The sequence below is a fragment of the Saccopteryx bilineata genome, chromosome 4, assembly GCF_036850765.1.
Source record: "Saccopteryx bilineata isolate mSacBil1 chromosome 4, mSacBil1_pri_phased_curated, whole genome shotgun sequence".
Classification (NCBI taxonomy): Eukaryota; Metazoa; Chordata; class Mammalia; order Chiroptera; family Emballonuridae; genus Saccopteryx; species Saccopteryx bilineata.
The window spans coordinates 158,821,677-158,848,544 of record NC_089493.1 but is presented as its reverse complement, the minus strand read 5'-3'; the positions used below and the strand labels follow the sequence as shown (position 1 = coordinate 158,848,544).

Sequence of the window (26,868 nt, the reverse complement as noted above, 5' to 3'; positions counted from 1 at the left end):
AACTGTATGCCAAAAAACTAGACAACCTAGATGAAATGGACAAATTCCTTGAATCATATAATCTTCCAAAAATCAATCTGGAAGAATCAGAAAACCTAAACAGACCAATTACAACAAATGAGATTGAAACAGCTATCAAAAAACTCCCAAAAAAGAAAAGTCCTGGGCCTGATGGCTTCACAAGTGAATTCTACCAAATATTCAAAGAACTAACTCCTATCTTTCTCACGCTATTTCAAAAAATTCAAGAGGAAGGAAGACTTCCAAACTCCTTTTATGAGGCGAGCATAATTCTGATTCCAAAACCAGGCAAAAACAACACAAAAAAAGAAAATTATAGGCCAATATCCCTGATGAACTTAGATGCAAAAATCCTCAACAAAATATTAGCAAACCGGATCCAGCAATACATGGAAAAAATCATACACCATGATCAAGTGGGATTTATTCTGGGGAGGCAAGGCTGGTACAAAATTTGCAAATCAATCAATGTGATTCATCACATAAACAAAAGAAAGGAGAAAAACCACATGATAATTTCAATAGATGCAGAAAAAGCATTTGATAAAGTCCAGCACCCATTCATGATCAAAACTCTCAGCAAAGTGGGAATACAGGGAACATACCTCAACATGATAAAGGCCATCTATGACAAACCCACAGCCAACATCATACTCAATGGGCAAAAATTAAAAGCAATCCCCTTAAGATCAGGAACAAGGCAGGGTGCCCCCTTTCACCACTCTTATTCAACATAGTTCTGGAAGTCCTAGCCATAGCAATCAGACAAGAAAAAGAAATAAAAGGCATCCGAATTGGAAAAGAAGAAGTAAAACTATCATTATTTGCAGATGATATGATATTGTATATAGAAAACCCTAAAGTCTCAGTCAAAAAACTACTAGACCTGATAAATGAATTCGGCAAGGTGGCAGGATATAAAATCAATAGTCAGAAATCAGAGGCATTTTTATACACTAATAATGAACTGTCAGAAAGAGAAATCAAGGAATCAATCCCCTTTACCATTGCAACCAAAAAAATAAAGTACCTAGGAATAAATCTAACCAAGGAGATTAAAGACTTGTACTCGGAAAATTATAAAACATTGATAAAAGAAATCAGGGAAGATACGAATAAGTGGAGGCATATACCGTGCTCGGGTTAGGAAGAATAAACATCATTAAAATGTCTATATTACCCAAAACGATTTATAAATTCAATGCAATACCGATTAAAATACCAATGACTTACTTCAAAGATATAGAAGACATATTCCAAAAATTTATATGGAACCAAAGAGAACACGAATAGCCTCAGCAATCTTGAAAAGGAAGAATAAAGCAGGAGGTATCACACTTCCGGATATCAAGTTACATTATAAGGCCATTGTTCTCAAAACAGCATGGTACTGGCATAAGAACAAGCACATAGATCAATGGAACAGAACAGAGAACCCAGAAATAAACCCACAGCTCTATGGACAACTGATATTTGACAAAGGAGGTAAGAAAATACAATGGAGTAAAGACAGCCTCTTCAACAAATGGTGTTGGGAAAATTGGACGGCTACCTGCAAAAAAATGAAACTAGACCACCAACTTACACCACTCACAAAAATAAACTCAAAATGGATAAAAGACTTGAATGTAGGCCGTGAAACCATAAGCATCTTAGAAGAAAACATAGGCAGTAAGCTCTCCGACATCTCTCGGAGCAATATATTTGCTGATTTATCTCCACGGGGAAGTGAAATAAAAGACAGGATAAACAAATGGGACTATATCAAACTAAAAAGCTTTTGCACAGCTAAAGACAACAAGAACAGAATAAAAAGACAAACTACACAATGGGAGAACATATTTGACAATACGTCTGATAAGGGGTTAATAACCAAAATTTATAAAGAACTTGTAAAACTCAACACCAGGAAGACAAACAACCCAATCCAAAAATGGGCAAAAGAGATGAATAGACACTTCTCCAAAGAGGACATACAGATGGCCAATAGGCATATGAAAAAATGCTCAACATCACTAATCATTAGAGAAATGCAAATTAAAACCACAATGAGATATCACCTTACACCAGTCAGAATGGCGCTTATCAACAAAACAACACAGAATAAGTGCTGGCGAGGATGTGGAGAAAAGGGGACCCTCCTGCACTGCTGGTGGGAATGCAGACTGGTGCAGCCACTGTGGAAAACAGTATGGAGATTCCTCAAAAAACTGAAAATCTGAAAATCGAACCGCCTTTTGACCCAGCTATCCCACTTTTAGGAATATACCCCAAGGACACCATAGAACGGCTCGAAAAGGAGAAATGCACCCGCATGTTTGTGGCAGCATTGTTCACAATAGCGAAGATCTGGAAACAGCCCAAGTGTCCGTCAGAGGACGAGTGGATTAAAAAACTTTGGTACATATATACTATGGAATACTACTCAGCCATAAGAAATGATGACATCGGATCATTTACAATAGCATGGATGGACCTTGATAACATTATACGGAGTGAAATAAGTAAATCAGAAAAAAAACTGAGATGAATCCATACATAGAAGGGACATAAAAATGAGACTCAGAGACATGAACAAGAATGTGATGGCAACAGGGGCGGGGGGGGGGGGGTTGGGGGAGGGGGGAGGGGGTGAAGAAGGAGAGAGGGGTTAGGGGAGGGGAGGGGCACAAAGAAAACCAGATAGAAGGTGACAGAAGACAATTTAACTTTGCGGGAGGGGTATACAGCACAATCAAATGTCAAAATAATCTAGAGATATTTTCTCTCAACATATGTACCCTGATTTATCAATGTCACTGCATTAAATTTAATAAAAAAATATTAATATTAAAAAAAAAAGAGGACACACAGATGGCCAATAGGCATATGAAAAAATGTTCAACATCACTAATGATTAGAGAAATGTAAATTAAAACCACAATGAGATATCACCTTACACCAGTCAGAATGGCACTCATCAATAAAACAACACAGAATAAGTGCTGGCAAGGATGTGGACAAAAGGGAACCCTCCTGCACTGCTGGTGGGAATGCAGACTGGTGCGGCCACTGTGGAAAACAGTATGGAGATTCCTCAAGAAATTAAAAATCGAACTGCCTTTCGACCCAGCTATACCACTGTTAGGAATATACCCCAAGAACACCATAGCACTGTTTGAAAAGAAGAAATGCACCCCTATGTTTATGGCAGCATTGTTCACAATAGCAAAGATCTGGAAACAGCCCAAGTGTCCATCAGAAGACGAGTGGATTAAAAAGCTTTGGTATATATATACTATGGAATACTACTCAGCGATAAGAAATGATGACATAGGATCTTTTACAACAACATGGATGGGCCTTGATAACATTATACTGAGCGAAAGAAGTAAATCAGAAAAAACTAAGGACTATATGATTCCATACATAGGTGGGACATAAAGATGAGACTCAGAGACATGGACAACAGTGTTGGGGTTACAGGGTGGGCGGAGGAGAGGGAGGGGGTTGGGGGAGGGGAGGGGCACAAAGATCATGGCTTTTCAGCATTTGCCATATTCCCCCCTTAATCTATAGACAGACAGAAAATATTTACTTATGGTGTTTCCACTATAAAGACTGCTGTCTTAGGGACAAATGCTGATGAACTATTTCAGCAGTTCCTCCTTCTTCAAAGACTTATATGTCAACATAGAGCTCCACATTTCATAGGACATACTAAAGCTCACTCCATGCTCCTTGGAGCTTTAGCACAAGGGAATGCCCCCTTTTTTTTCCCTCTTTTTTGTTGTTGTTGTTGTATTTTTTCTTTTATTTATTTATTTTTTGTATTTTTCTGAAGATGGAAATGGGGAGGCAGTCAGACAGATTCCTGCATGCGCCTGACCGGGATCCACCTGGCATGCCTATGGGGGGAGGGGGGAATGCTCTGCCCATCTGGGGTGTTACTCTGTTGCAACCAGAGCCATTCTAGCGCCTGAGGCAGAGGCCATAGGGCCATCCTTAGTGCCCGGGGTGGCTTTGCTCTGGTGGAGCCTTGGCTGCGGGAGGGGAAGAGAGAGACAGAGAGGAAGGAGAGGGGGAGGGGTGGAGAAGTAGATGGGCGCTTCTTCTGTGTGCTCTGACTGGGAATCGAACCCGGGAATCCTGCACACCAGGCCAATGTTCCACCAGTGAGCCAACCAGCCAGGGCCTAGGAATGCCCTTGTTGATCAAGCTACCCAAAAGAAAATTATATGGAGCAACCATGACAGACCGAGCAAGTCAGTCTCATACTATTCATCACCAGAACGCTGCAGCCCAGTATAAACAGTTTCAACTTTCTCGGGAAGCAGCACAGCAGATTGGGAAATCCTGTCCAAGGGGTCCTATACTGCCCCTTCATTTGGAGTTAACCCTCAAGGACCCCTACCAGGACAACTTTGGCAGATGGATGTTACTCATATACCTTCATTTGGCAAACAGTAGTATGTCCACATTACAGTGGATACATATTCCGGATCTATAGTAACCTCTGTCAGAACAGGAGAGGCTGCTAAGCATGTTATAGCTCATGGTCTGTATGCATTGTTCTATTATTGGATTTCCTAAACTGGCTAAACTGAAAATGCTCCTGCATATGGAGCAAAAGCATTTACTGTATTTTGTCATGCTTACAATCTTTAAAGTTAAGGTATTATTAAAGTGTACTCAGCAAACATTTTAAGGTCAATTAAAAAAAAATTAAAAGGGGGTAGTCATATCCTGGAACTCCTATGGGTCTACCATATCATGCTTCTTACTTAAAAAAAAAAAAAATTTACATTTCTTTTGAATGCTGATGAACAGGAGACACCAAATCTTTTTCGCCTGCAAACTACTACCTTCTTTATTAGATCCAGCTAATTACACTGTTTTGTCTTTTTCCAAATAGCTCCAGATATATGGAAAAGATTTATATAGGCGGGTGGGGATCCTCAAACCCCTCAGCGAGATCTTCTGAGCATGGCTTTTAAGATACCTAGAGGCAGAAAAAGCCCAATAGAGATCAGGGGAACTACCAGCTTTTAGGATACATCCTTAAAGGCTCCAATGCCCCAAAGGGGTCTCATAGGATGCCATCTGGGTCCTGCTTCAATAGTGGAAAGGAAGGTCATTGAGCTAAAGCCTGCCAGGCTTAGATGCCTCTGCTGTGAGGAAACAGGGACACTGGAAGGTAGGCTTCCCCCTCGCTCCTCTAAGGGAGGGTTTAGTCTTTTCCAGCCCTGCTCCAGCCACCTATGACCTAACCTTGCCCAGAATGCTGGGGTTTGCCACTGAAGGCTGAAGGTGCCCAGGGCCGTTGGCCCCATCTACAACACTGTGGACGACCCTAGGGTATTTCTTCCAAGAAGCAGGTAAACTGATCTCATTTGCACAAGGGCCACTTAACTATGTTTTGCCTGAATAGTCAGGTTTTTTATTCTTCCCTCAAAGATCTCTGTTTTGGGTGTTGATAGTCCTATTTTCTGCTGCTTTGCTTAATATATAGTGTTTCCTTTATCCCTCCTACCTCAATGCCCCACTCATATTTCAGGCTGGGACCTACTCCTAATTTAGAGCTCTCTTTTCCCCTTTTGCCAACTTCTATTATGAATCTACCTTTGCCACCCAGCTTAGTGTATCCCAAGGTTCTCGTGACCATGCCACAGTCGCAGAGCTCCAGGAAAAAGCAACCTGGTCTCATCTCTCCAGGCAGAGGAGTACAGAAGCTCCATATCCACGCATGCTGCAAATGGCTTTTCCAGTCTACCTGAATCATTACCAGCTAGAAGCAGCGGTCATTGGGACTTGGACACGAGCTGCAAAGTATAGAATGGTGACAACAATTCCAGTGCCATGAGGACTTTTCCTGGATGTGGACTTTTCCTGGACTCCTGCTCCCTGTGACAGCTCCTAACAGACTGAACTGTGGTTGGGTTGCATTTTTCAGGGATTTGGCATGGTGATGGGGCCAACTTGGACTTGGTGAACATGTTAAGGACACTATTCTTTTATGGATTCTTGCTGTATTGGCCAAGAGTTTGCCTAAAGGCTTTTAACCACTGTAAAAAAAAAATAGAAGACTGGATAAAGAAGATGGGGCACATATATACCATGGTATACTATTCAGCTAGAAGAAATGATGACATCGGATCACTTACAGCAGAATGGTGGAATCTTGATAACATTATGCGGAATGAAATAAGTGAATCAGAAAAAAACAAGAACTGCAGGATTCCATACATTGGTGGGACATAAAAATGAGACTAAGAGACATGGACAGGAGTGGGGTGGTTACGGGGGGTGGGGGGAGGGAAGGAGGGAGAAGGGGAGGGGAGGGGTACAAAGAAAACTGGATAGAGGGTGACGGAGGACGATCTCTCTTTGGGTGATGGGTATGCAACAGAACTAAATGACAAGATAACCTGGAAATGTTTTCTTTGAATATATGTACCCTGATTTATTGATGTCACCCCATTAAAATAAAAATTTATGTATAAAAATAAAGTCATGACTGAAAAGGACATGCAAATTTTTAGAAATATCCAATTTGTGAAAACTTGAGCCAGTTTTTTCATCCCTGAACTGAAGCATTCTAGGGCATTTCAAGTTTTCTTTCTTCTCACATATACCCTTTCTCAACGTCATTATTACCTCGAAAAATTAAAGATCTATCTTGAGTTATTCCTCTTCATTAACTGATTTACCAAGCTATCTAAAAACTTGTTCACTGTTTCTATTTAAAATTAATTTTTTCCTTTTAATGAAGTGCTGCTTTTGGTATGATGTCAAACTGTTTTGCTACCACTTTCCTGTTGATTGTCAGAATTTTTATTTTATTACTCAACTTTAACACTTTTGTTTCATATCTTATTTTAACCATATTTCTCCCTCCAGTATTTAATAAATAAAATTACTGACTACAAAAGAAGGTACTCCTCACATACATCCAAGCCAGGAGTCTGTAATTTCTCGCTTATTTTATTGAAAGGTTCTAAAATGCCTTTCTAATTGCGGTTAAAGTAGTATAATCATCAAGCTTCACCAGTGTTTGGAATAAACTTTTTTTCATGATTTCTGATGGGATTTCTCTTCTGGTGTCTTAGAAATGTCATTTTCATCCTTATTCTGTTGGCAGGACCTGAAAGCTTTATAATAGATCATCTCACACTTAAGACTTCTTCAGTGAGGAACACAGATTGGCAGCTGTATATAAAAGACAGCTGGAATAAGACCATATCACTAACTGTTCCTCTTCTGGGGAGACACATGGCACAGGGAAGGACATTGGCAGAGGCCACGGCAGGACTCACAAAACCTACTGAGAATAGGGAGTTCAAGAAATGGTTTCCTGGGGGGGCATATGAGGAACTCCGTTTTGGGGGACACAAAAAGATGAATGAGGTGGAAGAGGCCTTCTCTAGGGCACAGAGGGTCCCACTCACTTGCTGAGATGATCTACAGAAACATAGAGCACAGAACATGTGCTCAAAGCACACAGGTGATCTTAACACACTGGTACAACAAAAGGTATTGAGCTGTTGCACCTCAATTTCCTACATGGGCTTGCAGTAGCTTCCAAGGGTGACCACTGGCCAGCCTCTGTGGGGGGCTGCTATCTCAGCTCCACGGAGCACTGTAAGTCAGGAGGCAGGTCCAGCACTGGCCTCCATGATTCTTGAGGCCCTTTGGAGAGAGCCTGAGACACTGAAGGGAACACAGTTTTCTTGGGAACTGTAGTCTCCCCCACCTTAGGAGGCGTGGCCCAGTGAGGCTGGCAGCTGGTCTCCCTTGGGAAGCCTCTGCATCTGGCAGGACTACATTAGCTGCTAATGTTTTTTTGTTTTTTTTTATAAATAATTTTATTTTTTTAATGGGGTGACATCAATAAATCAGGATACATATATTCAAAGATAACAAGTCCAGGTTATTTTGTCGTTCAATTATGTTGCATACCCACCACCCAAAGTCAGATTGTCCTCTGTCACCTTCTATCTTGTTTTCTTTGTGCCCCTCCCCACCCCCTATCCCTCTCCCATTCCCCCCTCCCCCCCGTAACCACCACACTCTTATCAATGTCTCTTAGTTTCACTATTATGTCCCACCTACGTATGGAATAATACAGTTCCTGGTTTTTTCTGATTTACTTATTTCGCTTCGTATCATGTTATCAAGATCCCACCATTTTGCTGTAAATGTTCCGATGTCATCATTTCTTATGGCTGAGTAGTATTCCATAGTGTATATGTGCCACATCTTCTTTATCCAGTCATCTATTGAAGGGCTTTTGGTTGTTTCCATGTCCTGGCCACTGTGAACAATGCTGCAATAAACATGGGGCTGCATGTGTCTTTACGTATCAATGTTTCTGAGTTTTTGGGATATATACCCAGTAGAGGGATTGCTGGGTCATAAGGTAGTTCTATTTTCAGTTTTTTGAGGAACCACCATACTTTCTTCCATAATGGTTGTACTACTTTACATTCCCACCAACAGTGTATGAGGGTTCCTTTTTCTCCACAGCCTCTCCAACATTTGCTATTACTTGTCTTGCTAATAACAGCTAATCGAACAGGTGTGAGGTAGTATCTCATTGCTGTTTTGATTTGCATTTCTCTAATTAGCTGCTAATATTTAAAGTCTGAACACTACACAGAAAAATCTCTTGATAAACAGGACGATCTGTCAACACTGGGCCTTCAGTCCTGTATGGCCACAACAGGGCCCCTGAGGAGAACAGGCCCTGGTCTGCCCTGAGCCTGACCCAGCTCTGCTGTGGCACTGCCTACATAGGCCCTGGAGCATGGGGGTCCCAGACACTTGCAGAGGTGACACCCAGTGGCAATTCCTTGGACCTTACAGGCCATACAACTTCAGGAGATGCCTGTCCAGCCTCGTCCTGGGTGAGTGGTGATGCCACATGGGTACAGGAGCACCCTGGCTAGCTCACCAGAACATCATATACTGGTCATTTGGCAAACCTTCCATCTGCAGCTCCAACAGCACCAAGAATCAGAAAGGTGTGCAGAAGTTGGAGCTTTGGGGCAGGGCCAGCCCGCAGCTCGGGAGACCTCTGATCTTGCTAAAAGAGCAATTCTTTGGTGAGCTGAGAATGAAGGAGGCAACCTGAAAAATGTACTGTGTTCTTCGGCCCCTCATAAGCCCTTGGGGAAAAGGAGGTGGAGGAAGAAGCCCGGGATACCTCGCTGAGGTTTAGCTATGAAGTCCCTCTCCAGAAAGCCGCACAGGCCGGGGCTGGGCACGCGCGGGGCGCTCACCAGCATCGAGTGCGGGCAGAGGCCGCTGCCAGCCTTCCCGCGGGGACCGAGGTTTCCCGACCAGCTCCACCCCGCCCCGCATCCTCGCCACCACCTTCGCCAGCCGCCTAACCTTACCACCCCGGCCTCGCGCCCCTGCCCGCGCCGCGCGCGCTGATGTGCGCGTTCGCGACGAGCCGAGGCCGGGCCTGCCCGGAGGTCGTGCGGCCCCGCCGCCCGGCGCGCCCTTCTCGCCAGGCGGCTCGTGCCTCTTACCCGTGAGGCCGCCGCCCCTGCCGTGGCCCCGGCGCCGCTGCAGCACGAAGAAAGGGTTGGCCCGTTCTGTTACCCACAGCGCGTTGGCCACCAGCACCTCCTCCGGGCCCAGCCACATCGTGGGGCCACTCGCACTCGACCCAACTGGTCAGGCGGAAGCGCCGCCGTGGTTGCGGCGCCGAGGCTTGAGCCGGAGGGCGGAGCGGGCGGCAGGCCGAGTAGGTGGCGCCCCCTGGCGGGCGACCGGGCCGCAGGACGCCAGCTCCGGGCTCTCCCGGCCGGCCCCGCCCACGAGGCCCCGCCCCACGTAGGCCCAGTTCCTTTGCCGCCCGGCGTAGCTTCATCCCGAAGGAACGATCGGTCCGGGTCACGAGCTCTACCCGGAACGGCCGAGCCCACAGACCAAGAGGAACTAGTTCTGCAAAGGGCAGAGACTCTGGCGCTTTGTGAAAACCTGTCCGGGGTTTGGGAGAAAAATGTGAAGAAATAGCATCTGAAGGTATACTTTTGGTTGGTTGTGCGGTGCGACCAGTCTGTATTAGCAATGCAAAGGGCGGCTGGAAAAGGGCTGTTCGATTGTAATAATTCTCAGAACTTTCACACTTGGGCCTAAGAGTAGGAGGGACTTCCAGGAGCCGAGGACAGGTTGTAAGGAAACCCGGAGCTGGCAGGACCCTCAAAAATTAGTGCAGGACACTAAGGTTGGGTGGCCCTGTGGCCAGCAGCAGAGGTTTCCGCACAGGCGCTTGGGATGCAGGCCCCTGCCCTCCCAGTCTGGCCTATAGGGGTCGACCCCGCACAGTCCGAACACTGACGCCTTTGAGTGAAAGGGCATGCTGGTAACTCCGTCTGGAGCACTAGACCTGTTTGCAGAATATCCCGGGCCAGGTGGGATGCAGGATCACCCTGCGGTCTTGTGCCTGCCAAGGTCTGGGAGGAGGGCATAGGGAAGGTGCCCTTTAATCACCCTGGGAGGCTTAAGCTAGTTTCGAATTGTTTCTGTCACTGCCATTCAAGAATCGAATATGATAGATGTCAATATAAATAGGTGGTTTCATGTCAGCCAGAGTCTTCTGAAATGTTGCTTAAGGCTCTGAATCAACTTTCAAGATGTAGAGGCTTAGAAGCTTAAGCTGATAACATGTCTTTATGATCTCAAGTATATAGAAGTACTTGTTTACTTCCCTTGAGAGGAAGTGAGGGTTATTTGGTTTCTTCATTCCAGTGGTTCTTGAACTTGAGATGCATCAGAATCACTTGCAGAACTTATTAAAATGCAGATTGCTGGGCCCCATCTCAGAGTATTTGTATTTCTAACAAGTTCTGACGCGATGTTGCTGCTGACATGGAGACCACCTTTAGAGATCTATTTTTTATAAGCAGGAAGAACAAACATTTATTGAATACTTAGGATGTGCTAAGCCTACTTCATTTTTTCATTTATTTTCTAAGCTATAATTCACATCCAGTGACTGTCAGTGTATTCACAAAGTTGTACAACCATCGCCACTATCTAATCTAGAACATTTTCATCACTTCAAAAGAGAAACCCACTTAGGAGGGAATAGGGGGGATAAATGGTGATGGACAAGGACTTGACATGGGGTGAACATGCAATATGGAGTAGAGAGAGATGTGTTGTAGATTTGGGCACATGAAACCTGTATAGCGGTGTTTCCCAACGTGGAGCCCACGCCCCACAGGGGGGCAATTCGATAGTTAAGGGGGGCAATTTGAAAATGGACTCCACACGACTTTAACTTTCGCCCCGGGCCATTTAAATGCAATGCTAGATATCGGTGCCAAATTTAACAAAAAATGCAATTCTTAAATAATTGTGGTAAATAATTATTAAGTATAATTTCGTTGACGAGACCAAAATATCAACTGGGTGATTGGCATCATCAAGTAAACTTTGTCCTGGGTTCACTTGCCGTCTGCCACGGGGAACCCCGGACGTTTTAAAAACTCGCTAAACAACGCAGTTATTCTCACCTAATTGGCCCATCGCAACTTCTGTAGTGTTTCACATCATTCAGTTGGTGTTAATTTGAAATAAGCGTCAGTCAAAACTGTTGTAAAAGCTCGTTGATTTAATAAATATACATATATATATTGTATAGAGATAATTGGTAAGTATTTGATTTTATTTTTATCAATATTAAACTCTTTATTAAGTACTTCTTGCATCGGGGCTAGAAAGCAATAATATTTTATAAATATTATTGGGGCTATAATAGTGCATGCACGACAATTTTAATTTTAGAAGCATAACTTTCCAGAAAATTTTGTCAAGTGGAGAAAATATAGATACCTTTTGATTTGCAGTGGTAGTGTAGTAAATGTGTTATATACATTTAAAGAAATATGAATTTTTAGTATACGTTTACTCTATGTCACATTGAATATATTTTAACACATATTTTAATATTAGTTTTTAATTGATCTTATTTTTATTATAGCCCATAGTAAAATGAGTGGTGCAAGCAAGAAAAAACTCATCAATATTCGGAGGAATATTTAAAATTTGGGTTCATACCCGCTGTTCACGATGAGCGGATTCCTTTTTGTCTTTTATGCCAGCAATGCTTGACCAACGAATCAATGAAACAAGGTCATCTTGAGGCGCATTTGAAGGCAAAACATAGTGCTCATATTAATTCAGATTTGAGTTACTTTAAAACTTTAAAGAAAATTTTTGAAAAAAGAACAACATTAAAGACTCTACTGCTCATACTTCAACTAATAATCGTGTTCTTGAGGCTAGTTATCAAATTTCTTTATTCATCGCTAAAACTGGAGAAAATCACACTATAGGAGAGAATTTAATAAAACCGTCAATATCAGCATTTCTTAAAACGGTTCTTGAAAAAGATGACAAAGATGTAAAAGCTATGCCACTCAGTAACAATTCTGTTAGCAGAAGAATAGACGAAATGAGTGAGGATATTGAAAAACAACTTATTGAAAAGCTGAAAACAAGAAAATTCTCCTTGCAAATGGATGAATCAACTTTGAGAGACAGTGAGGCAGTATTGATAACTTACCTAAGATATATTGATAAAGGACATTTTGCTGAAGAAATGTTGTTCTGTAAAAGATTAGAAAGCACCACTACCTCCAAAGATATATATAATAAGCTAAAAAACTACTTAGATGTCAATAATATACCAATGAAAAATATAACATCTTGTGCTGCAGATGGTGCTCCCAATATGATGGGCAAGAAAAATGGCTGCTTAAAATTGATGAAAGATGCGAATCCAGAAATGATTCTTGTGCATTGTGTTATTCATAGGGAAAACTTGGTAGCTAAAAACATCTCGCTTGTTCTGAATGAAGTATTAATACATGTGTTAATGCTATTAAAGCTAGTGGCAAATGTGAGCGTCTTTTCAAGCTATTTTGTGAAGAACAAAATGAAGACCATGTGAGACTTTTACTTCATACTGAAGTAAGATGGCTATCTAAAGGAAACTGTTTGAAAAGATTTATGGAACTGTTTGATACTCTTAGTGATTTTTTAAGCGACAAACCTGAAATGAAGTATCTGTTAACAATAGATGGTAAAGCATTTGTGAGTTATTTAGCCGATATCTTTGAAAAACTAAATATATTAAATAAGCAACTTCAAGGAACAAATAAAACTCTTGTCGATGCAAAAGCAAAGATATTTGGTTTCATTACCAATATTGAGTTATGTCAGAAACATATTAACAACAAAAACTTTAAACAGTTTCATTGGCTCCAAAAATGTGAAGTAACTGATACTGCTTTACTTGTTATTGTCAATCATTTGAATATTCTATCGGCTGATTTAAAAGAAAGATTTTCTAATTTAAAACAAATTGATTTCCCAACATGGATGATGCAGCCAATGTTAGTAGATTTGTCTGATATATCAAATATGCAGTATCAAGAAGAACTCGCAGAATTGCAAAATGATGAGTCAGTTAAAGCTATATTTAATATCAAAGGAGCGATGGCATGGCTTGGTGAGGAAGCAGAAATCAAATACCCAAATTCAACCAAATGTGCAAGAAAACTATTGCTACCGTTTCCATCTTCATTTTTAGCTGAATGTGGATTTAGTGCTGTAAATGATTTACTGGTTAAAAAAAAGAAATCGGCTGGATATAACACAATGTGGAGACTTGAGACTAAAGCTAACCAAATTGGAACCTAATATAAAATCTCTGTGCAGCAAGCATCAAGCGCAAGGATCACACTAAATTAAAATAATAAATTAATATAGAAAAATCTGTATTAAAATTATTTGGAATTTAAATTTCTGTTTTTCATTATATGTTTTGAAGTTTTACTTACTGTGTTTTGTTAACAATTTCATAGTGATTTCTTCCTAGAACCTATCATTTATGTTTATTAAGTGAACAAATCAATTTTTTAATGTTAAAAATTATGTATGTTACATAGGGGGGACATAAAAATTTTAGAAAGGTTAAGGTGGGGCATGGCACAAAAAAAGGTTGGGAAACACTGCTCTATCCACTGAGTCACCAGCCAGAGCCCATTAATCTATTTCTATCCCTATAGATTTGTTCATTCTGGACACTTTATGTAAATAAAATCATACACTATGTGGCCTTTGTGCCTGGTTTGTTTGTAAATAAAGTAATTTTATTTATTTACTTTTGAGTTACTATAACCTGTTCTTGGTTCATCCATGCTGTAGCGTGTGTCAGTGCTTATTCTGTTTAAGGCTGAATAATAGTCCATTGTATGGACAGACCTGTTGGATGGATGATCTGTTCATCAGTTGGTGGACAGTTGTTTTATTTCCCCTTTTTGGCAATTGTGAGTAATGTGCTGTGTACAAGTTTTTGTGTGGACATCTTTCAGTTTTCTTGGGTGGGCTCCTAGGAGTGGAATTGTTCAGTCATATGGTAAAACCATGGTTACCTTTTTAAGGAACTGCCAAACCGTTCTCCAAAGCAGCCACACCATTTCATATTGGCACCAGTGTGTGTGAGGGTTGTGGTTTCTGTGTATCTCCTCAACATTTGTTATTTTCTATCTTTGTTATTATAACCATCCTAATGGGTGTGAAGTGGCACCTCTTGTAGTTTGGATTTGCAGTTACCTAATGACTTATAATATGGGACATCTTTCATGTCCTTGATGGTCATTTGTGTTTCTTTGGAGAAATGTCTGTACTTTGCTCATTTTAATTGATTTTTCTTGTTGAGTTGTAAAAGTTATTTATGTATTTGGGATACTAGACATACAGTATTTTAAATCTAATCCTCACACATTAACCCTATGAGGTAAATATTTTATGATCCCTCTTTGAGAGAAGATAAAACCAAAATCCAGACAGGTGAAATGATCTGCCAAGTTCATATAAGTGTGCAGAACTTTCTGGCTCAACTCTTTTCTACCTGTATGGGACATCTGCTGCTTTGGCCTAGTGTCCACGTCATCCTATGCAGCATCTTGCTTTTGCCGTGGGAACCACACCTTAGAACTCTCTGCTGCTGTCTTTGCATGAAGCTGAATGTACTACTGGGGGGCAGAAGTGGAACCCATGTTGGCTTTGGCCATTGGCACATTCTACCTCTTTTTGTGACTGCAGCAGCTGGTTCAGTGATGACCATGTGCCTTCCAGCAAGCCAGCCAGGATTAAGGAAATGCCATTCTGGCCCGGGTGACCTCCTGGGGAATTAGATGAGCTCTACTGCTGATGGGGCAACCGTTGTCCTGAGCCTGAGTCTGAAGTTTACCCAGAGGAAGCAAAACTGGCAATGTGTATCAGTGTTTGAGAGCCAAACCTTGCCATACCCCTCCCTGATACAAACATACCCCTGGCATTTAGCTTTAATGAGCCACTGCATTCGCTTTTGCTTAAGCCAGTTTGGGTTGGGTTTCTGTAAGAGTCCTCTCTGATACAGGTTACCATCAACAGTACTCCACTGAAAAGCAAAGCAGCTTTTTCAATAGGTTTTTATTGAAATGGTTATATTAGCAAATCCCACATACAGGTATATACTATCAGCATATAGGTATATACCGTACAATTCCGCTACTTAATTATACCTACATCAACTAATGGACCTAGAAGTTGTGCTGCCCAGAACATTTTAAAGGGCTTATAAGATCTAATTGCCAACAAATCAGCTCACAGTCTACTTGCCGGTGTGTATGTTCTAGACAAGGTAAATCCCCATACAATGAACCCCTAAATTAGGCTAGTGATTACTTTTGCTTCTTGGATTTTTGATGTGTCTTTCTAGCACAAGCTAGCCAGTGGTGGATTACATTCAAGTGCATAGTTTCCCTTTCATCACTCAAGGGGGAAGCTAAGCCATTTGCCACATTTAGGTAAACCCTAGCCTCCCACACCCCACATCACCTGTGTTAAAGTTAGAAAAATAGTTTGTATGCCATCCTCTGAGATGTTTGCATAGTTAGCAGGAACCCAGAGTAAGAGGAGCTCTTTGACCCAAATATGAAAGGGGAAACTTTAATATTTGATACGAGTACAAAAGCTACGTAGGGTCAAAAACAACTGTGACATATATGGTCTAGGGTTTGGACTAACTCTTCCTCTTCTATAGGAACAGGATACAGGGGTCCCCAAACTTTTTACACAGGAGGCCAGTTCACTGTCCCACAGACCATTGGAGGGCCACCACATACAGTGCTCCTCTCACTAACCACCAATGAAAGAGGTGCCCCTTCCAGAAGTGCAGCGGGGGGCCGGATAAATGGTCTCAGGGGGCCGCATGTGGCCCACGGGCCGTAGTTTGGGGACGCCTGTAGGTGATGGTGTTCCCCAGACCCCAAATAGTATTTACTAGCTTAGAGTCCTTTCCTGTTTCTGTAATTGCACCGGTCAAGTTTCCTTAGACAAAGCCATTGCCACTCAGGAGTCAACCCTGCTTCCCATTCTAAGCCTAAGACGCCAGAGTCTGGCCCCAAGCCCTGGCCTAGGGTGCCACTCCTCCTGCTGGGTCAGCAGCCAGGCCTGGGCTGGGCTGCTGAGGCATGAGTGGACATAGTGCCCTCTCTGCTTCTCTTCAGGATGGTACGACTCACCTCAGCTGGGCACCCAGGAAAGGACCTGGGACCCTGGCACTGGTCACACCTTGCGTCCTGGTCCACATGGCGTATTGGCAGTCACTGGGCAGTCAGCCTTTCTGCTGGGAAACAGCTTACTCACTTGAGGGAAAGAAATGGCCTGGACATTACAGTTGCCCATGCCCACTCTTTGTTTCTACAAACATCTCAGGTTAGTACCTCCCAGTCACTAGAAAAGTCCTTTAATGCCAGATAGTGTAAATATACTTGGACATAGTTATAAATGAAGGATAATTCTGAAAGCAAATTAGAATTTACTTTGTGTTGGGTTAAATTTGTAAAAATAACTCAGAACAATCATCTGTAAGTCTCGCTAATTGTCAAAAGCTGTAGAGATTTCTGGGGAGAGAGATTGATCACTGCTGGGGGATCCTGAGCTGTGAAGGCCCATCAGGCTTGCCTGATGACTGGTATCCCCCAAGTGAACCACAGTGGGTTGGAGAGAAGTGAACTGTTTCAGCCCAGCAATAGAACAGACTGAGGACGATGGCAGCTGTGTCCCAGGGGATAAAGGGTCCACTGCAGCCAAGAACGAGTGCTCATGACATCCTCCGGCTCTCAGCTTTTCCACAGGAGAGTGTGCATGCTTTCTGAGGCTCCTCTGGTTGAGCTGGCCTGGCCTGCTGCTTCTGAGAAAGTCAGCCTTTTCAGGCTGCCGAGCCAGGCCATGCTGCCAGGACCCCCATCTTTCAGGTATATCCCCAAGAAAGGTTCTAGGGGAGAAACTGGGAGAACCCAGTGTGGAGGTCTGAGGATTCCAGCAGCACTGAATTATTTTGAAGTTTAATACTCAAGTTGCATGAAGTTCAAAGTTTTTGTTTTTTGTTTGTAGTAAATTATCTTTCTTCTTCCCCAAGTCAGAGTGAAGAAAAGTGAAAAAGTGACACGAGCCAGGGTAAAAAGCGAGAGGGAAAACCATGGATAAGTTCCCATCACAGACTAGGGGACTTATCAGGCACTGGGCCTGGTGGGGCCAGGATAGCCAAGGCTTGGGTGCAGATACGTGTCCTTTTTAGCAGTCAAGGCTGACAGTACCCCTTTCCCTCCGTGGTCCTGAGGGGTCATGGGATGCAGCTCTAGAGCACAGGTGACTGCTTTCATCCTTTGTCTGCTAGGGGCTTTGTCTGCTTCAACACTCGGTTTGTGGGGATCTTCCAGGACACGCTTAAGAAAGAGGACAAACCTCTGGACTTGACCAACACCTTAGAGGAGCCCAAGGTCACAACTGGGCTTCTGACTCCACTTCAGTCCCCCTCATCCTGGCCTTCAAGGCACGGATGTGAACTGGGAACTCAGGGCTCCAGAGCAGTGAAGGAACAGTTCGGAACATGGCACAGGCTCCTGGGCTCTGCTCACACGGCTTCACAGGACGTGAGGAAGGTCTCTGCGCAGGCGCAGCCCAGGCACGTCACCTCCGCACCCTTCCTCCTGTATTTCCTCTGCTGTTACTATGTCTAAACTATGTAAGGCATCTGCCAGTCCTGCTCATTGATCTCATGGATGCTACATGAACACATACACTCAACACTCATCCTTGGTCCAGTAGGCTTTAGAACAATTTACCAATGAAACCAAAAGAAAAGGCAAAACTAGGTGCACCTCATTTGTAACAACTGCCCACAACAAAGAAGATGCTAATTTTAAACTGTGGGTACCATAATGGTCACCCATACTCATGTGTGAAGCTGGGAGAAAACGCTGAATTTGATTCCAAACTTTGTTTCTGGGAGTGTGTGAGAGTCAGCTGGTCTGCCTCTGGCACAGAGTAAGGTGAACACCACCTTTTTTGAATAGAGAAGTTACACTCAGTGGTTTTTCTTTTTTAAGAGAGGAAGAGAGAGAGAGAGACAGCAAGACAGGAAGGGAGAGAGATGAGAAGCATCAACTCATAGTTGCAGCACTTTAGCTGTTCATTGACTGCTTCTTATATGTGCCTTGACTGGGGTGGGGGTGCCTCATGCTGAGCCAGTGACCCCTTGCCCAAGCCAGCAACATTGGGCTCAAGCCAGCAAACTTGGAATCATGTCAATGACCTAAGCTCTAGATGGCAAGCCTGCACTCGAGCCAGATGAGCCTGGGCTCAAGCCAGCAACTTTGGGGTTCTGAACCCGGGACCTCAGTGTCCCTGGTCAACGCTCTATCTACTGCGCCATCACCGGTCAAATTCAGTGGTTTTTCTAAATCAGTTGCTGAGAGCATCTCCTTCTGTCCACACCTAATATCAGTCTCCCCAAGCCTGACTCTTGTGTCCCTGGGCAATTTCGGCCCTACTCTGGCTTCCACCATCATTTGAAATAAGGGGACACCGGGGCTGGCTAGACACTCACTCTGGGATTCTAACTCCAATGTGTGTGGGAAGGAGAGTGCATGTGCCTATGTACATAGTGTGTGTGTGTGTGTGTGTGTGTGTGTGTGTGTGTGAGAGAGAGAGAGAGAGAGAGAGAGAGAGAGAGAGAAAGGGAGAGAGGAGAGAGAGAGAGAGAGAGAGAGAGAGAAAGGGAGAGAGGAGAGAGAGAGAGAGAGAGAGAGAGAGAGAGAGAGAGATATCTGAGGCACCCAAGGGGCTGCAATTACATGGAGACTACTTTTGTAGATGTAGGTGACATGTACATTTAAAACAGCTTCCCAAGAACTCTTATGCACAGAGGGCCCCACTTTGATCAGTCTTTCCTCACCAAACCTCTACTGGAGACCCAAGAGCTGCATCTACATGCTCTCCTTTAGAAGCTTGGCCAGCCCTGAGATTTCAAGTGCCCCCACAGGGCTGTCCCCGGGTCCCACCAATACCCACCTTGTCACCAAGACTAGCAATCAGGGGTTCTGCTTGCTCTTTGTGGGTCCTTCCTTTTCCACATTCAGTCAGACCCAGTCTTGGGCCCACCTTTGAAGTTTTCTGCTCTGCCTGGCACCCACGGCAGGACCCAGCACTCAGGCATTGCAATTCCTATCCAACCCATCCCCTCCCTAGCTCACTCTCTAAGTAGAGATTTGGATGCTCCCGCAGCAAAAGCTACCCTGCCTAGCAAGTGACACCCACACCTTTGAATCTCAAGCCCCCTGGCTTGCCTTCACTGGAGGTGTTGCATTCCTAGCAACCTTAAGGCTTCCAGGCTGCACTAGGCCCCATTCACCTGTGCCCCAGGAAAACTTAACTCTGCATGACTTACCCTCACTTTATCTGGTCTCACATCCCACTTGGTGTTAATGTGCTAGTCTTCCTCCCTCCCTCCCTCCCTCCCTCCCTTCCTTCCTTCCTTCCTTCCTTCCTTCCTTCCTTCCTTCCTCCCTCCCTCCCTCCCTCCCTTCCTCCCCTTCCTCCCCTTCCTCCATTCCTCCCCTTCCTTTCTTCCTCCCCTTCCTTCCGTACAGGGAACTCCCAGCCTCTAGTACTGAGAGCCCATATCACTGCAGCCTTATTGAATTTATTGGTCTCCTTGCTCATTAGGTAAATTAACAGAGGGTTCAGGTGCATAGAAGGGTAGTTAACTGTCTTTCAGGTATGTAAGGAAAGGTCATAGGGATCAACTGTTTTCCTTTAAACAATCTTTTCTAGCGCTGGCAAGGGCAGCATTCTGCCCCCGCAGGACCCGGTGTTCCAAAGTCTGCACAAAAGACTTGTCTCAGGAACACAGTCTAAACCCCAGCCATTTCCCTACTTGTCCCCCTTCTTCTTCTTCTTATTTTTTTTTTGCACAGCTGCATAAGCAGTCTTGCAGCCTTCCTCTGCATCAATTGCTGGATGTTTTGTTGCAAGCACCTGAGGAAGTCTCCGTAAGCAGAGCAAAAAGTGCAACTGTCATATTAGAGGCTGTCATCAAAGTTTTCTGCTGCTTCAATTGTTTCTATGCTTCTTGGCATAGATTTTTTATCTGCCTCCAAGTTGGAAAGCTGCCTTCTTCATCGCTTGCATCAGTCCCACCATGGTCTGGAGGGTTAGTACCTCCATCTGCATGATTGGGGATTCCAGGTTGTAGGTGCATCTTCTCCATTTTCTCTCGCTCCTGACAAGGTTTTACTCATTGAGAGGGTACCCAAAGCAAAGCTTCTCTTTACTTAGCGCTCTGGCGGTCCTTCCAATTGTGTCACTGTTCCAATTGAGTCCCTGTTCCAGTCAGGTTTCTGTTCGGCAGGTCCCTGTTCATCAGGCCCCATGTCTGGGCACCACTTGCCGAGACCAGCTCAGCCGTGGGTGTGCATGAAAGGAAGGCGCTGCAGGACTGAAGGAAAAACATACACAAGACACAACATACAGTGAAAGATGGGTACAGGGGACTCCCAGCCTCTTTTTTGTTGTTGTTGTTCCACTTTTACATGCTTTCATTCATTGGTTGATTCCTACATGTGCCCCTACCAGGGACCGAACCCACAATCTTGGTTCATTAGGATGATTGCTCCAATCAAGTGAGCTACCTGGCCAGGGGCAATGTTTTCTATAACAGCTAAAATCTTAATGATCATTGGATTCACCTGAATTTGGAGTATATATGTGGCACATGGTGAGAACATAATAAAGGTCTGTTGACAAAATCAGTCTTATAATCCTACCTTTTTCCTTCTAAATCCTACTTCCTGGAAATCAGTGTTTTTGTTTCAAGACATTTATGAGCAGCAACCACTTGTCAAGGTGACCTGATATCAATACTACCTCCTTGCATTCCTATAGTAGAAACACTGCATAAATAATAAAGGTTAACAGCAAGGCAACATTTTAATTTTTCTTCAGTTAAAACCAGTTTTGTTTAACATGTAGATCAAGGAAAGAACTGGGTGTGAGGGGTAATAAAAATATGAAGCCCATAGGAAACACCAAGTTAATTAAATTTAGTAACCTTATTTTGTTTTTTGCACCCTTAGCGACTGCACTTCTGACACAGGCTGTGGCAGGCATCAGGGTGGCTGGCAGCTATTCAGGGAAGTGCCTCATGGACCTGAGAAGGGACAGGAAAATGGAGTGTTTCTTAAAAAGTAGGGTTCACCAGACCTTGCAAGGTGTTTTAACCACCTGGTGGTAGAGCCTGTCTTTCCCCAGGGCAGAAGCAAGCAGCCCAGGGTAGACATGCTGCCTGCTCACACCCAGCACCACCACAGGGCCACTGGAAGCCTGGCCCTCCTCCTGCAAACAGCTGGGCTATTTTCTGACCAGCCATCTCTCCTATTTCTCTGAAATAATAGGAAAGGAAGACTATAGGAAGTTCTTCCCTTGGGAAGTTAAAAATCACCAAATTGAGACATTTGCATTTTAACTGTCACGACCGAATTTCTGGCTGCTCCAGACCACAGTCCATGTGCATCCTGTGGTTATGCTGCCAGTTCTGCCCCTGCTTGGCCTGGGGAGAAGCTCGAGCCAGGCCCAGCTCAGAGCAGTCTGCTGCAGGGACGGAGGTTTGTGGTTTAAGTAACTCTTCTGCTCCTTCCATTCTTCAAATAGTCCCCACAATCCCCCACCAAAACGATCAAAGTTAATCACACGTTGCCTGGGTAAGAACCGTGGTGGCTGTAAGTGTAGTGAACTGGGATGCTCATACAATGAGAGTAAAGCACCTCTCCACTCATCTGACCATGTCTGCCAGGCCAACAAACTCTGCTGCCTGAACCACGAGCTTCTCAGAGGCAAGGGTTCCTGGGTTGAGGTGTGCTCTCACAAAGCTCACACAAAGGCAGCTCTGGCCTCCTGTCCCCTGCCAGGATCTCTGGGTGGCTTGGCAGAGGATTTCTCCTCAGCACAACTGCCAGCAGAGGCTGTCATTAGACACAAATCATGCCACCCTCATTGTTCCCGAAGTGTATGACCTTCACGGAGAAGTTGCTGTGCCTCCTGACAAAGGTAGAACATTATGTACTAAGCAGGAAAGTGGCCCCCATTTTCAGGAAAAGGGTGTCGAGTAGGGCTCTGAAGCACTATTCTGAGTGAACTCCATGTAAGAAATGCCTCCTTGGTTATTCAGCAGGAAATGTGTGCCCTAGATTTACCAGAAATTCAAATAGTGTATCAATAAGTGAGACAATTTTTTTTTTTTTTTTATGACAGAGTCAGAGAGAGGGACAGATAGGGACAGGAAGGGAGAGAGATAAGAAGCCTCAATTCTTTGTTGTGGCAGCTTAGTTGTTCATTGATTGCTTTCTCATATGTGCCTTGACTGGGGGCTACAGCAGACCGAGGAACCCCTTGCTTGAGCCAGCAACCTTGGGCTCAAGCTGGTGAGCCTTGCTCAAACCAGATGAGCCCGCACTCAAGCTGGTGAGCTCGGGGTTTGAACCTAGCTCTTCCACATCCCAGTCCAACGCTCTGTCTACCGCGCCACTGCCTGGTCAGGCAATAAGTGAAATCTTTAGGGGCCTGAATTTTAAATTTCTTCTCGAGTAATTTTATTTCTTTTCAGTAAAGGGATGTTTCAAGTGAAATTTAATGTAATTGCTTTTGTAAGACTGCACAAATCAGAAGAAAACACTGCTGGGATGTGAGTTCTGGTTCAGGAAAGCATGGTGTGGTAAGGACAACGTGTCAGAGCCAGGCCTCTTTCCCTTGGGATGAGCTGAACCAAATGCAAATACAGGTGCGAGTCTGGAACCCTGCAGACCAGGCTGCATTTCCTCAGCTCCATTCCCGTACTGCAAAGCAGTGGCAAGCCTGTCTCTGAACAGTGCTGTCTGAAACTGTGTTTTTATCAAAAATATTTTTATAGTGCAAAGACTATAAAAAGGAAACCAACAAAAGCCCTTGGATAAAAAAGGTAAAAAGAAAACATTGCCAAAACCTTAAAAATCTGCACTGTTCCGACCTCAAATGATTACAAACAAAATGCTGCTGCTCACACTGAGGTGACGAGCCTGCAAGATGTTACCACTCTGGTTCTCGGAAGGTTTTTGTTCCGGGCACAACTGTGTCAGAGGCACCTCAGCAACAAATCGTGAACAGAGATGCTGATAAAGAGAAGCTAGTGCACGTGGAAAAGGGCAAGTGTTCCCTTCAAAGTTCTGTCCTACAGAGTCAATAGAAACAGCAGGGTGAGGAGACATGAGTCTGTGTGGCATGCTGCTGGGTCTGATTCTTGGCATGAAGCTTCCGATCTCACAACAAGGCTTGGAGGGTCTGAATGTATCCACTCCTCTTCGTGGCTCATGTCACAAGGAGAAACAAGCTGACTTAGGGTATATCTTTGAGCAAAAAGGATGCTTAGATTTGTTCCATAAATTTGCTTATCACAGTTCCATGTTGGGAATATTCTTAATATGCACGTTTCTTGTGATGTTAACTTGATCATCCCAGGTGTGGGGGGAAAGCACGTGTCCCAGCTGTGCACTATGCTGGCCACCGCATCTTTTTTTGTAGGCCCCTGTGTCTTCTTCACGCCAATGCCCAGCGGGGTACTGGGTTGGACCAGTGAAGACTGAAGTAGGGTGCTTATCTGGTGTCTAACAACAAGGAGGTGGTGTGATCGTCTCAAGAAAGCACTTAGAGTCATTCTGATTTTGACACCCATGGGCTGTCACCCTGACATCATTGCCAGGCTGGCCTCCTCCTCCACACCTTGGTGGTTGCCAAGCAAATAAATCCACAGGCCTCGGAGACAGGGCCTTCTGTGTTTTGGTGGTCACTTAAGCAATGATACCTTACATCATCCTCTCTGACAACATGGACAACAGCTTGTCCTGTACCGCCCACCTGCAGCCCCGTCGTGGTGCTCTGGGTGGTCAGTTTCTGAGGCAAGGTCAGACCAGAGGAGGCAAGATTTCTCTCAGGAACCTTTAGAAAGAGGCCCTTTAACAGAAAGTAGAGTAAGAGATAGGAAAACATAGAGCAGGCCACACAGTAGCAACTTGTGCCTGCGTCAGTAAGAAGCATGCCTGCGGGCATTAGTATGCATCCTAAGTGGGAAGCACAAAGGCATTAAATATAAAATAAAATTTAAAAATGTCAACATCACCGTGACACAGCATGTGATTACTCAGAGACATGTTTGCGATGCAACATTAACCCTTGGGCCACCTCTTCTCTGCAAATAGCCAGGCTACTCGGGGCCCGTGTTCAGTGGCCAGCTTTGGGCAGGTTTTTGGTGCCACCAGGTCACCAGAGCAAAAGGCTGTCCTCCAAGCCTCACCTTGGGGGAACTTTGCAATTTAACCCTGAGCCTCAACCTGAGCTCGGAAAACACTGTCATTGTTCCAGAAGGGGTATTGACAGAGAACACAAAATGGGAAAGGTGATCATAAACCAAGTCACAAAAGAGGTGACCCCCAACAGCCCATTTAAAAAAAATCAGGTTTTGTTTTCATCATACATGTCCAAAGAAGGTTCGATTGTGGATAATTCACTTTCATAAACCAGGCTCCGAGGGGACAGAGAGCTTCGATGAAAGAAGTGACCACCTGGAGAAGGAACAAGAAAAACAGACTCACTAGGTCATCAGGCCGGTACTTCCCACACTTCCCACGTGGCTTGGAGGAAAGAAGGTGAATTATCTTCAAGGCATCACATTTTCTCAAATACTTGTCTATGTTTTGGGTTCTTATGAAAGAATTCAGGCATCCCTCAATTTACATACACTTTAAACATGTAAATGCCAATGTTTGGGTCCCCAAAAGATTAACCACTCTTCAAAGAGAAAGCTGCCGCCTGATCTGTGGTGGCACAGTGGATAAAGCATCGACCTGGAAATGCTGAGGTTGCCGGTTCAAAACCCTGGGCTTGCCTGGTCAAGGCACGTATGGGAATTGATGCTTCCAGCTCCTACCCTCCCCTCTCTAAAAAATGAATAAAATAAAATTAAAAAAAAAAAAGAGAGAAAGCTGCCTGATGCTTCTACAAAGCCTCTACTTACAAACCCGAAGAATTCCAGCAGGGACCTGCAATCATTTGGAAACTCTCACACCTCCTCTCTGAGCCAGGGTGAGGCGCACAGAGTCCCTTCATCTTTGGGCAGACCAAGGCTATGACTTTGAGGCTCTGATAGTGCACTAAAAGTTTTTATTTAAAGTTAAACCTTCACATGGTTCAGAGAGTTCATCCCACATGTGTTAAGACCAGTAATATGTGGTCCCCCTTCTTCAGAGACTTCCATTTGAGGTGATTTGTGGCATATTTACCTCCGTGTCTCTAAATAACATGCCTGTGCTGATCCTTCCTAATGTTTCCAGGCTTAGATTTACCTGCTGAACACACACTATGCAGGATTTCCCCCATCTTCCCCTTTACCACATCCACACATTTTTCCATTGCCCCAATATAACTATATTTTGATAAAAAATTCAGTGTTTACATTATTTGACTTTTTGTGCTATTCAGAGCTAAGCCATGCTTAAATTTTCTTTTATTTTAATAACTGTGTTTTGTCTTACAGCTTTATTGGGGTATAACTGACATACAACAAAACGCACATATTTAAAATATATAATTTTTTTGTGTGTGACAGAGACAGAGTCAGAGAGAGGGACAGATAGGGACAGACAGGAAGGGAGAGAGATGAGAAGCATCAATTCTTTGTTTCGACACCTTAGTTGTTCATTGATTGCTTTCTCATATGTGCCTTGACCAGGGGGCTACAGCAGAGTAAGTGACCCCTTGCTCAAGCCAGCGACCTTGGGCTCAAGCTGGTGAGACTTGCTCAAACCAGATGAGCCTGTGCTTAAGCTGGTGACCTCGGGGTTTCAAACCAGGGTCCTCCACATCCCAGTCTGACCCTCTATCCACTGTGCCACCGCCTGGTCAGGTTAAAGTTTATAATTTGATGAGTTTTGACCTCTCTACACATCCCTGAAACTTTCATTGGAATCAAGACAGAGTACATCTCTGTAGACTTCCTGGTGATGCATACTTCTTCCCACCCTACTCCTACCCCCAGGTAAATGCAGGTGAGTTTGGATCTCTCTAGACTTATAGTAGGTTATTGGCTCTAACAAATAAAGGTGCTATGAACATGTGTGAATGAGTCTGATTGCCATTTCCCTCGGGTAGATACCCAGGAGCGAAAGGCTGCACAGGTGTAAGTTGACTTTTCTATAAATGATTGAACTATTGAGCATTGTACCAGCAGTGTGTGAGCTCTAGCTCCTCGGCATCCTCACCAACACTTAGTCACTGTTTTACATGTTAGCCATAGCAGGAGTGTAGTAGTATCTCACTGTGGTGTTAGTTTGCATTTCCCTGATATCTGGCACCTTCTCATGTGCTTTTTGTCCAAATCTTCTGCCCATTTAAAAAATTGGGTTGTCTTCCTATTGTTGAGTTGTAAGAGTT

The 26,868-nt window shown here is 44.0% G+C and overlaps 2 protein-coding genes and 1 long non-coding RNA gene across 9 annotated transcripts in view; 1 reads left to right on the top strand and 2 right to left on the bottom strand.

The window, feature by feature from the left end:
• TBC1D9B (TBC1 domain family member 9B) overlaps window positions 1–9,743 on the bottom strand; it is a 67,813-nt gene extending 58,070 nt beyond the window's left edge. For all 4 annotated transcript variants that reach the window (XM_066272462.1, XM_066272465.1, XM_066272463.1 and 1 more), the window contains exon 1: window positions 9,537–9,743. In XM_066272462.1, the coding sequence (XP_066128559.1) occupies window positions 9,537–9,654 (118 nt within the window). In that variant the 5' untranslated portion in view covers window positions 9,655–9,743. The remainder of the gene's footprint in view (window positions 1–9,536) is intronic.
• A 125-nt stretch (window positions 9,744–9,868) lies between these two features.
• Window positions 9,869–19,899, top strand: LOC136333381 (uncharacterized). Of its 2 annotated transcripts, none has more exons than XR_010731025.1 (3): window positions 9,869–10,035; window positions 11,999–19,028; window positions 19,141–19,899. It is a non-coding gene; the product is annotated as an uncharacterized lncRNA (long non-coding RNA). The 2 variants fall into 2 exon arrangements; XR_010731024.1 differs by having other exon boundaries at window positions 11,999–19,048.
• Window positions 19,900–20,036: 137 nt separating this feature from the next.
• RNF130 (ring finger protein 130) overlaps window positions 20,037–26,868 on the bottom strand; it is a 154,058-nt gene continuing 147,226 nt past the window's right edge. For 2 of the 3 annotated variants that reach the window (XM_066272458.1, XM_066272460.1), the window contains 2 exons: window positions 24,914–25,001; window positions 20,037–21,562 (listed from right to left, as the gene is read on the bottom strand). In XM_066272458.1, coding sequence (XP_066128555.1) covers window positions 24,950–25,001 — 52 coding nt within the window. In that variant the 3' untranslated portion in view covers window positions 20,037–21,562; window positions 24,914–24,949. Of the gene's footprint in view, window positions 25,002–26,868 lie in introns of all 3 variants that reach the window. The other variant, XM_066272457.1, reaches the window with a different exon arrangement.